General features: G+C 48.4%; 1 protein-coding gene across 2 annotated transcripts in view; it reads right to left on the bottom strand.

Annotated features, from left to right (window-relative positions):
• Positions 1–12332, bottom strand: part of LOC144145793 (cyclin N-terminal domain-containing protein 1-like) — a 134260-nt gene that overhangs the window by 40622 nt on the left and 81306 nt on the right. The window contains exon 4 of one of the 2 annotated variants that reach the window (XM_077677531.1): positions 2000–2742. The exons of the other annotated variant lie outside the window; for it this stretch is intronic. Coding sequence (XP_077533657.1) covers positions 2116–2742 — 627 coding nt within the window. The 3' untranslated portion in view covers positions 2000–2115. Of the gene's footprint in view, positions 1–1999; positions 2743–12332 lie in introns of those variants that run through there. 2 annotated transcript variants of the gene reach the window in all.

Raw genomic sequence — 12332 nt, forward strand, 5'->3', positions numbered from 1 at the left:
CTGCGTTGCGTCTGAGTGTTAAACCCTACAATCAATCAGCACTTCTCCAAGCAAACAAATACCCTCACTTCCCGGCCAGTACTCCATCGCATCTACCCCGCTCAATATCCCTCACCGAATTGCCTCCTCTGTGGCGTCCCGTGCCCCCAAGATCGCTTCCAGTATGTAAATAGTGATGAGCTGTGGGAGCGTGCGCTGGGCACCTCGAACCTTGGCGAGCATTTACTCTTACCGTGGTATTCTGAGTCATTCCTCCACTCAAGCCTCCAGTGGAGAAGATCCTTGACATCAATTTTCCCATGCATAAGCATTGCGGAATCCTCCCCTCCGCCGAGTGAAGGGAACAAACGGTGTGGAGGAGGAACTCAGAATACGGCCCTTAGTCACAAGAGCTGCCACCGTCACCGCCAGACTTCAACCGGCGGCCACCACGCACCGCTAAACCACAGGACTCAATAAAAGTGGTTCTCTCTCTCTCTCTCTCTTTTTCTGTCTCTCCAGGCACGTGCGGCACCACTTTACCCCCCACCGGCGCTGCTTTTCCCCTTTCCCGTGCGCTCCCGTTTCCAAAATCAGAACAGAACACCTCCCGCCAGCGGAGGCCATTTTGGTGCCATTCGTTGACGACGACGGTCACTTTTGTGGGTTCGATGAGACATGTAAGGCTTTCGCCTCAATGAAGACGCAGCAAACGCAGGTGCTGACTGAAGCCCGTTCTACATGGTGCGAAAGTTACCTGCGAATTCGCTGTTTGGGCGCCGCTTATGCGGCAAAACAATCTAGTTTTGTTGCTGTTGATTCTATTCCGGCCAGGCGGAGTGCTGTCTTAATGGCCTGCTAAGAGGGCAAGTACATTTGCTAGAAACAGGAACGGGCAGAAGGCCCGCCCTTGCAGCGAAGAATTCGAGGACTGCAGTATCTTAAAAAGATACAGGGACCAACGCACACAAGAAATTCGCGAGGCGTTCTTTATACACTGCAGAGGCACGCCCTTTGTAAGCAGTCCGGCAGTAGCGCTGCTGGAAAAAGAAACAGCTTGTTTTAAAGACAGAAAGCGCCTGTGTCTGATCGATAACCCGTTTAAGCTATAGATAAACTTCTGCGCGCTTTTCCGTCTTCTTGGTTTTGTCTGTTTTAAGGTTCGTCGCACTGACCATGCGCACTGATTACCATGCTTCAAGGTTCACCTACATATTAAGTCTCTCCCAATGAAATGAGCAGTTGTTAGTCAAACCCTGTGTTTGTAGCTCCTCCACTGTGCCTCATCTTGGGGCTGTTCCACTTCAACAGGTGCCAGCATACCAAAGCTTGGACATCGTCAAATTTACTTGCTGCTGTTCCTTTTTTGAGCATCGGCCCCTTTCCCATCAACTTTCCCTCGGGACATCAATGTGTGCGTCAACGTGGTTTCTTTCACCTACGTGTCGGCTGCGGATGGATAGGTACAGTATCGAGAATCAGTTCCTCAATTAGGAGGTCATTCTTACTGATTAAACCACGAGCCCCGTCGTCACATGCACATGCTCTACCCATACAGAGAACGCGCCCACCAAATAAATAGTTTCAGGGAAACCGAAACCGTTACTTGTGACCCTTCTGGATATACAACATAACCACCCACTTCTTTTTCCCGCTTGTGAAAAGATACGGGGTACTGAAGCGGCACGACCAGTTTCTGTCTACACTGAAGAAAAAAAACTTGTAGATTGTTTTATCATTTAATATGAGGTGTGACTCAATCCGAACAAGCGATTGCCCGTCCATGCATACGAGCACCATGACTTGCTATCCCCATCAGCCGCTCGTCAGGTTGGTCAGGAGTGGAGAGAGAGATGGGGAGAGATAAGGGGTGTCCCACATGCCTCCTGGGTCGCATGTGGCGGATTAGTAAGGTGCGACGACACGCCACTTTTCGAGGAGCGGGCGTACGACGTGACACACCCATCGCCTTCCGCGTTCTTATCAACTCCTTGGCAAGGGCAAATAACCCTGAACCGGATTCAGGCAATATTTTATTCGCAAACGTCATTCTGTAAAAGAACATCACAAGTGTCGATCGTCCAGTGCGCACCGCATGTCGTATAGCACGCACGGGCGCGCAACACATGATCCTTGTCACTGACAGGTTGCCCCCTTGACGGCCTTCAAAACCACAACCAGTGCGGCCAGCCCAACAATAGTGAAGCCTACAAAGGCGGTCGCGGCGTTGCGGTGCTTCGATTCCCCTTGAAGCAGATCCACCATGGCCATCCAGATCATGAGGACGCCGCCCATGACCGCGATGCTGCTGACGGACAGGAACAACCAGGACAACGTGAAGGCCTTCCTCGCGCGCGCCGCCCACGACGACACCCGGTCGCCATCGAACGAACCGCTCTCGTCTTCGTCTATAGTTATGACGACCTTTCTCAGACGAGGAGTGACGACGCCGTACGAAGAAAGACGCTGAGCGGTCAGGAGAAGAGGCCGATGCGATGGAGTGTCGTGGAGGTGCGACTCACGGTCCTGGCGCTCTTCCTCGAAGATGGGCGACAGCGAAGGCACGTAGGGGACGAGGTACACTTTGGACCACCGACGAGAACACCGCTTGGGCAGCTTCGGCAAGGCGGTGCCTGATCGTAGCTCATCATGCTGCCCTCGTGGCTTGGTCCCGCCGGAACTTCCCTTGTGCGGGCGTCCCATCGCGAAGATTGGGAGGAATGAGTAGCCTGTTGCCTCGGGACGAGCTGGGTCCCGGCTGGGCTGCAAGACACAGAAAGATCGGTCCCTTGCACGCCGTGTTGCCAGGATGGGCGAAGACTGAAGGGTTTTCCCGGAATAGGCTGCTTTTTAACGCGCTCTAAGAACAACGGGTTGTGAAGTCATTAACGAATGGCTTAGATGGGCCATGAAGACAAAATACTAGTTAAGTTCATTGAAAATACTGCTGTGTCCCGGTAACAGTGGCAGTTATTTTATCGCGAACTTCGAAAAAATAATGGAGATACTAAAGAAAACACGTAAAGCGATGCCGACACCCTATCCACTTTCCGGCTAATTTTTTGTGATGTAACAGAATCTTGTTTGTGTGGTTGGCGGCCTTCCACCTAAACCACCGCTAAAACACATGACTTGGCGATTTTAGTGGGGTCTCTGTTTTCGCTTGATCGCATCACTTGAATGCTGACGTGCAGTTCACATGCCGATTAAAATGTTTTTAGTACTGGTCCATATGACGTCACTCTGTCCCATAGCACGTCACTGTATCTCGAAATTTGAAAGTTCTTCGATACTTCAATTTTTGGTTAAAAAAACATCTCCCGTGGCTTGAATGGATAGATAGATAGATAGATTGTAGGGTTTAACGCGCCGACGCAACGCAGGCGATGAGGCGCGCCGTAGTGGAGGGCTCCGAATTAATTTTGACCACCTGGGGATCTTTAATGTGAGCCGAAATCTCGTACACACGGGCGTTTTTGCTTTTCGCCTCCATCAGAAAAGCAGCCGCCGCGGCCGGCCGGGAATCGAACCCGCGACCTCGTGCTCAGCAGCGCAACGCCTTAGCCACTGAGCCACCGCGGCGGGTTGTGGCTTGAATGGAACTGAGGGAGATACTGAAGCCTAGTTCTTTCAAATCAAACAAAGTTGTTATTTGCCTTAATGGCCCTTTTAAGAGGAGGAGCTGCCAAAGAAAGTTTCTGTCGTTGTTGGGCATACACAATAGACAGCTTGCATGTGTCACCATTTTTGATAAGTGAGCTTGCTCTAAGAGTCTCGCAGGGTTTGTATAATATGGCACTAACATAGCGGTATTCACCCCGGACATGTGCACACTTTCTCGTCGAAGGAAAAGGTGTTAGGACGCCTGAGAACTCCTTACGATGTAGTGAGCGCGCAAGCACTAATGTTGGATCGTGGAACGAACACCACCATATTTCGCAGTTGCTATTGATGTAGACGGTTCAGAGTCTATCACCGCATACACCACGCCGATTAAATTTGTAGAACAATGGACCTTTTTCCAGTAGGGGAGCCGTCTTGCGGTGGCCGCCGAAATCACACTTGGGGGATTATAAAAGAACACGCCCCCTTTCTTTCCGCCTGCCCTGTGCAGCTGAGGAAGCCGTCCCAGGCGCCACGCATGGTTTTGGTGGCAGAAAAAGTTTTCCATGGCAGCCGCAGCGCCTACCCACCGCTTTTAGGGCTCAGAAAACAGAGCAGCACTTAAATGGCTCGGCGTTCAACCACTGGGTAATCCAATATGGCGTCGTTTAGTTTACATTTTGCCCCCCAAGAATGGCGGATCGGTCGCTTGTAGCGAGAGCATCGCATGCGCAGAGCGCTACTGGAAAAAAGGTCCATTGTCGTGTGGAAGGCAGTGTGGTTCATTCTCTCCACGGTAATGACGAGTGCCCTTCACTGCCCACTAATGTGTCCTTTCAATTTCATCACCATTTTCATTTACGTTTGCTTTCTCTCTTTTTTTTTTTTTTTGTGGCTATGAATGAGAGGCTTGGTCATTTACGCGGAGACATGATCAAGTGAAAACATCTATGGACTGGGTTAGAGGAGTGCAGGTTAAACAAATCAAAGCACTGAAAGAGGTTATGAAAGAAACAATACCTCGATTTCGATAAAACTGACGTACGTGGTTTTATAAACTGGAGTTTGATAAAACAGGCATTTCTTCAATAAAGAGACATTTGCTCAACTGGTTGGGAAGATAGTAACCACCCGTATATACTGTATAAATCCGTGAAAAGTCTGCTTAGAGACATCTCGCAATGGTGCTACTACAGCCCAAGTGTTTCACAGGCATGTTAACACCCAGACTTGACCAGTTCGTCGTTGTACCTTGAAGAATAGCTTCATGACATAGCGGCAATCGCTGGCTGTACTAAGTCTGCCTTTTCGTCGTGCAGATGAATGCATAGCTAAAGTTTATTATGGCCACCCTGCCGTTTTATTTTTCAGACAGGGTGACAAACAGTAACAAGAATAAGTGTGAATGCAGCGCAAATGGCGGGGATGGTATATTGAGTAATTACGTTGAGGGGCATGAGTGTAGGCTGTTCGTTAAGTAAACGTTTCTAGCAAACACTTCTCAACTACCGCATACATGACTCACTCAGGCTAAAAAATGACGACTATTATCATCCAAGTTGCGTTTTCGCGAATTTCTTTCATGCACGCAGCTCCCCAGGAGGAGTGAGTACGCAGCCATGGCAACGTTACGACCTGAACAGGGCTCACAAAGGCGTCGTAACCAAGCTTGCAAACACAGGCCGAGTCATGCGTGCGAGAACTAGTGTTTACTGGGGCGCGTATATACCAAGGAGGTTAACCTCCTTGGTATATACCAAGGAGGTTAAAAAAAATTAATTTTTTTAACCTCCTTGGTATATACAGACTGTTCGTGAGGGACGGGAAATACCGGTGCAGTATTTCGGCGCAGGACATTTCGGTCCACGGACGCAGCGGTGCTTGCTTGTTTGAAACAACCGTTATATTTTTATTTCCGCATAACGTGAGAGATGAACAAAAGCTAGCGCAGTGATTGCATCTTTGCACTGATGCCGTGTTTGATTCTTACCAGTTATTGTTAGAAATTAAACATTTGTATATTTTAGTTTGCTACCTTATTCAGAGAAGACCTGTTATGCAGCCAAGTGATTGAATTCTTTCGCATATGTTTTTTTTTTAATTTACGGCAAGGCGTTAATTTATATTCGCTCCTTTTTGTGGCACGCAAATCAGTTAAGACGATTAGCCAGTGTTTACGATGATGTAATGCATTTTATTTAGTTTTCTCTAAATTAAAGGCACACTTTCACTATCTAAACAAAGCAGCTTTACAAACATTCGGCTGCCCTTAAAACTGCAGAACATCTTATGAAAAGTTATGTAGGCTGCGCTGTCACGCTAAAATGAATTTGCAAACACTGTTGTCGCTAGTTCTTTTACAGACAAGTATATAGGATATTGTCGTGGAGGAAGAACTACCCTTTTTGGAAACAGCTGATAAAGCTCGTACGGGTTGTGCGTACAAATACCACTCATTCCCGTATTACGGCTTTATGTTTGCACGCGTACTTTCATCTCATTTTAATTCTTTATCCCAGCCTCCACCCACCCCCTGCCCACCCTCCTCTTTAGGTTTCAATCTCCCCCACATTTATTTTTCACTCACATAATTTTCTGTTTCCCCTGAAAACCTTACAGGCCTCCGAAGCGTCACCGCATTGATGCAAGAAAAAGCTATACGTTCACCATGCTCACACAACCTCTCTCAAAAAGCCACCCGCAGCAAGCTTACTGGCTACACCCTTTCGCGCGTCGCGTTTATACCGACGGCGCCCCTCTCCCGGAAACGTTCTTCTTGCCGCGCATATCATGGACACCCCAGACATACCTCGCTTTCTTCTATTACAAGAAAAAAATTGCAGAGGCTGGTTTCACGAGGGCTGCGGTAGTCATCCTCAAGTTTTCGACATGCAGTTTACACAGTGGAAAAAAACAAGTGACACCCCCCTCTCTTTACCAAGGGGGCTGGTAGCAGGTGGTGCTCAGCCCTCCTCCCCCTCTCTTTAGTAACGCCACTGTAAGTGCGGTCGTTGGTCAGCTTTTAAGCAAAACCGACACTGAATTCAATGAAGACTAGATTGGTATAATAATTTAAAGGGGATGCACACGCGCTTAAGCTAGCTTGTTTCCTTTTTTTCTTTTTTTCCCGGTGGTTTGGCGGGAAAAAAAAGGTGTGTGTGTGGGGGGGTTGCGGTGGAAGGAGAGATCGGAATGGACTAAAAGCAGCAGCGTCTTGCAGCGTTGGCTGAAGTGAAATCAAAGCGCTTCGGTAACACTCAAAATATTAGGATTGTTCGCATGAATGTCAAAATAAAGCAAAAGGTTCAACGGAAGTAAATTAACAACGTTAATTTTTAACATCTACTACCGAAATGTGGTTTTACACGCTGCCCTCCGCATCGGTTTAGCGTACGTTTCCACGCACGGCTGCGCAAACAACTCTCGAACTTAAATCATATCAACTGACGAAATTACAATATTAAACCTAAACTGTTTTAAAAAGGTTGCCTAGGACGGGATCCGGACATTTCGGTGTAGGACATTCTGGTGCAGGACGTTTCGGTGCGGACATTTCGGTGCACAGACGTTTCGGTCCATGGACTTTTCGGTGCCGGACGTCTCGATGCGGACCAATCGTTGCACAGAATGTGCCAGGAATTCTTTTAATTATTCAGTTTTAATATTTTAATTTCGTCAGACGATATGACTTTAACGTTCGAGAGTTGTGTGCTTTCAAATATTACTTTCGTTCAACCTTTTTAAAATGTTATTATACAAATGGACAACCCCAATCCTTTATTCTCAGTGGTACCATACCTGCCAACCTGGTGACACGGAAATTCAGAATATCTGAGGACTGGGGGAAGTGGTGGGCAGCACACTAATTTTTAAGTCTAAAAGGATTCACGTTTTCTGACACGCGTTCTCACGTTTTCCGAACCATACGTGAAAACCGTCAGTGTTGAAGAGCAATGAGCAGCAACTCCATTGGGAAGGGCAGCAAATTCGGATATGTACGATTTTGAGAACACTTGGTAGTGCTTTCGCGGGTTCGAGCCCGCCATTGCACAGCAAAGCAACTACCGTGGTCGTACCACGGGTCTTACTGCACAGGACGCAGCAGTCATACAAAGAGCGCCATGAACACGAAATTCGTAACCGGCCCGTGAACAACATGCTAGAAGCAGGCTTGCCGAGGTAGCAGTGAGTTCTGGATATGGATGCGTAGCCCACCCCGAGAAGACGACAGAAATCACAGCTTCGTAGATGGTGATAACAACACTACGTATTGTTTTCTCGTGGCGGCGCAGCTACCACAGTGTCGGTTAAAGAGATGGTTCCATTTTTTCAAAAATTCGTATAAATTCTGGTACGATTCGTAAAATCAAAAGACAGGTCAAAATTCGGACAATTTACGGAAAATTCGGAAGAGTTGGCAGGTATGGTGGTACTGAAGCGCTTTGATTTCAATTGATGCGTTTGCTTATAGCCCATTTTGAACTCTCCTTCCTCGACCACTCAACCGTGACGAAAAAATGAAAAGGAAAGACCCCAAGCTGGCTTTTAATGAAAGCACGTGTTTAATTACCCTTTCGTGATTTTCAACATCACCACCGTCGTCCTTGCATTCGGTGTAGGTTCTACTTAAAATAATCAGCGATCGCACTTACAGTGGCACTGCTAAGGAGATTGGCCGGGTTGGGGGGGGGGGGGGGGGGGGCATTTAGGCTTTTCCAATGTGCAAAGCGGACGCCGAAAGCTGAAAGACAACTGTTGCAGCTCTCGTCACACCAGCGGATTAAAATTGTCTTCCTATTATAACGGAAGAAGGCGAGGAGACGCCTGCGCCCAACAATGTTCGGCGTGTTAATATACCGGGCTTCAAGAATTAATTGTCGATGGGGCCACCGGGGCGAAGAAGGAGCGATTCCTGGAGAGGGGCGCAGTCCCAGCGACGCGCGGAAGGATGCAGAGCAAGCTTGTTCGTCGTACAAAAGAGATTGGGTTAGCTCATGGTGCTGCCAGGCAGCCGGCCAGAGAATCGACTTCGTCGGGATGGCGATCTTCGAGAATGAAACAAAACTGGAGGAAGAGGCTTCTACTTGAGTGGTGAAACATTTAGCGAACTTCTACTGTAATCGCTACCTTGGAACTCTCATCTTTGTGTACACGCACGGGCTGCACTCTGCACAGAGGGGTTTGTGAGATACGTAACGCATTGAAAGGCTATATCAGACGCCACAGAAGCCTGGCGCCAGTCATACCTTAGGTTGTGAAAAGTCTGTTTCTTCATTTATTGTACCGTTGTCTGCAGTGTAATTATACCTTTTCATTTGTAACCGCCCAACCAGAGAGATTGCAGCCAAATGTTTACCTTCATTCTATGTTGTGTGGGCCCGACTCGTAATAAATTTGGCCAACACAATTACCCATTGGTTCCGCTGAATGACGATCATACTAATTTGCGACACCACAAGCATGTGTATACGCACTTTTACAGATATTCAAAGGCCCCTCATCCCGCGGCGCACAAAAAAGCAAAACAAAAAAAAAAACTGACTTAGCTTGGAAAACAGCGGACCCTTTCGTTCGCGTTTTCTGTGCTTGGGGTTAAGGCAAGTGACATCGCGCTTTGCTTGAACACAGGAGTGACTGGTATTTTTACGCACTATCCATATACGCTTTATGAGTTAAGAGAGATAGAAGCTCCAGCTGTCCTCAAATATTTGCATGTTTGGTTTAGCCTCACAGCACTGCCCACATGAAACATTCAATAAGATTTTCTGCATTTTCGGGGGCAACATAATTTTTGTAAAGATGCTTTCTTGCGATAACGGAAGTGTGCCTTTTATTTAGAGAAAATTGCTTGCCAAATGCATCGAAAACACCGGCTGTATTCCTTAGCTGATGCGCATGCGGTAAAGATGTACGAATTTACATTATAAAGTCTTGTCGTAAACAAAAAGGTCTGCGAAAGGATTTAATTAGTTGGCTGCATAACAGGTGTTTCCTGAACGAGGTGTTAAACAGGAATAAAGAAATGCCCTATTTATACAAATAACTGGCAAAAATCTAATATGAAATCAATGTAAATCCGCAAGCACTGCAGTATGTTGTTGTGCTCCATAACCGACGTCAAGCGGAAATATAGTATAGCTGTTTAAAACCAGTAAGCACCAGATAATTCGTTTGCCGGAAAGTTTGCGCACCGAAACATCCGTACACCGAAATGTCCGTGTATCGAAACGTCCTGCCCCGAAATGTCCTCCACCGAAATGTCCTAGACTTGCCTGGGACATCCCGTACACCGAAATGTCCATGCACCGAAACGTCCTGCACCGAAATGTCCTGATCCCGTGCAATCACTGGCCGAAGCACTAAAAGACCACGCCAGGTGGGGACGCATTAACCGGTTTAGGCTGCACATGCGTTGTCAGACGTGCTTGAGAGTTCCAGCAGGAGAAGGTGTTGGGGCATTAACATTCACCGCGCACAGCACAGCGGCCACCGCGATGACAATGGCAGCGGCGAACACCAAGGGGCCCCAGCAGCTGCCCACGAAGCTGTCCACGCTGAACGTGTCGCCATCGGCCGCAAGGACCAGCAGGGCGACGGAGGAGAACAGGGCCAGTGCCACAAACAGGCACCGCAAGGAGGACCCGGACATCCTGTTGCACTTCTTGCTCCGATCAGACAGCGCAGCACTGTCTTGGTGCGAAATGGTGACGCTGCAGTCGAGCGACCGCGCCTCGGAGGAAGCCACTGGGGGTGCGCACAGGTAGGCGACGGAGCTTTCATCGAGAAGAGACGGCTCTTCGAGGACGGTGGGCAGCGGCAAAGTGTAGCGACGAAGGCGCTTCCTATTCCGTCGTTGTCGCTTCTTGGACGCCATTACCGCATCCGCTGTCATCCGAATCACACGCAGCAGCATGGCGCGGAAGGCCCTGTGTTCCTGGGATTGCATGTCGAAGCCGCGCACGTCGCCGCTTGGCCGGGCTCTCTAAAAACTGGGCTGTCGTCGAAGGCTGTCCGCACGGTTGGAAAGATGACGCCTCCTCTCTCGGTCTCCCCCGACAAGTTCTCGTAGTGGGTCAAGCTGATTGTTAGAAAGTGTTAGCCCTCCTCCTTCCCCACCTCCCTTTCGTTTTTTTTTTCTCTTTTTTTTTTACCACAGATTAGTGGGAAGACGGCGCGAAAGTTCCCGCCACCCCCTCCGCGGCTTCCGACTTTCGAGGGCCCCCACCATGTCGAATCATCGCGTTGAACTTGAGAAACGGGGAACGAAACGCCTGAGGCTGCGCCGCCCGCTTTGCACTTGACGGATTGACTTTGCACGCGGCGGCGAAGAATGCCTGAGGACATTAGAGGCTCCCAAATACATTTTTTTTGCGATTTTAACGCAGTGTTTAAAGAAATTTAAAGCCAGCATTCTGTTACGAAAATATTCTAGTTCACTGTAATTCTGTTTACACCAACAATATTCCTACTAAATAGTATACTCTGTGCGGCGTCAGAAAAAAATTGTTTGATGCCTTTAAAAAAATTTCATTCTGGACACACAGCAAAACTAATGAACATGACCTAGCCTACCGGATCGCCGCTAAGCACAGACCTACATTTCCTTGAATGATTGCAGGCTGCAAAGACAAAATTTGCACTCGAAGTTTACGCCCGAAAGCACTTGTTCTAAACTATTCAAAACGAACCCCTGTTCAGCCTCCAACGACTGATTCGCAAGGCCACTTGGCCCGCTTCATGACCTCGTGCTAAAACAGAACGCCTCAGTCAATGAGCCACCGCCGCGAGTTCATAATGTAATACGGTAAACCATCGTTATGACGACAGCGCTTTATTCGAAACCTCGTTTTATTTAATGAGTTTTATGGTCCCCGCCGCTTTTAAAGAAGTGTCGCTTATAACGAAGCCAGTGTTCCGTAAAAGGCAGAACCCTGTGAGCCCTAGTTTGTGCTTTAGCGTCATACCTAACTCATTTGGGCAGTCAGCAAAGGATACTGCACATTTAAACCACATGCAGCGTACTTTCGGCGTTTTCACGCGTCGACGTCGTCCCGCATCGACGCTCGTCAGCGCGCGTCGCCAAAAAAGCATGGCGATTCCTTCCGTGCCGTGCATGGCGATAGTCCACGGCACGGTCTTGGTGCCGTGGACTATCGCCGTGCACAGTAGTCCAAACGCAGCGTTCCGAACTCATGCGCGTGCTCCTCGCAGTCCTCGGGCGTGCAAGCGGTCCACTTCCTCCTCGGCGCCTCTATCATCATCACCACGTTGGCGGTAAATTACAAATCCGCAACATCCTCCGCGCCCACCAAATAATCATTCGCACAGTTCCAAAGGGCACAACAGTTGCACAGGTCTAGTCACTGCTCGACCACCGGATAACTGAACTTTGCAGGCTCTGACGTGACCATCTTTTCCTAAGTGCACTTCGCTGATTTTTCCCAAGTTTCCAAGACATAACAGGAGTTTTACCTTCCCTGATTACCACCACATCTTAGAGTTAAGAGATAATCTTTGTGCCAGCGTTTCCAGAAATCATTGACCTTTCGCCGCCTGGCGTCTCCGCAGTCTCAAAGTTTCTTTGCGGCCAATAAACTCTTGAGAGTCGTTCGTCTGCGAAAGAGTGACGATTCGCCTACCACGTAAAAAAATGTGAAGGGATGAGCACTTCCTTCTCTGAAGTATCTGCCGAAAGGTACGTTAAAGGTCTGGAATTTACCACGGCTTCTACCTCAGAAAGTATGGTAGTG

This window comes from Haemaphysalis longicornis, unplaced genomic scaffold, assembly GCF_048455015.1.
Source record: "Haemaphysalis longicornis isolate Haplotype H1 unplaced genomic scaffold, Haemaphysalis longicornis Haplotype H1 scaffold_7, whole genome shotgun sequence".
NCBI classification, from domain to species: Eukaryota; Metazoa; Arthropoda; class Arachnida; order Ixodida; family Ixodidae; genus Haemaphysalis; species Haemaphysalis longicornis.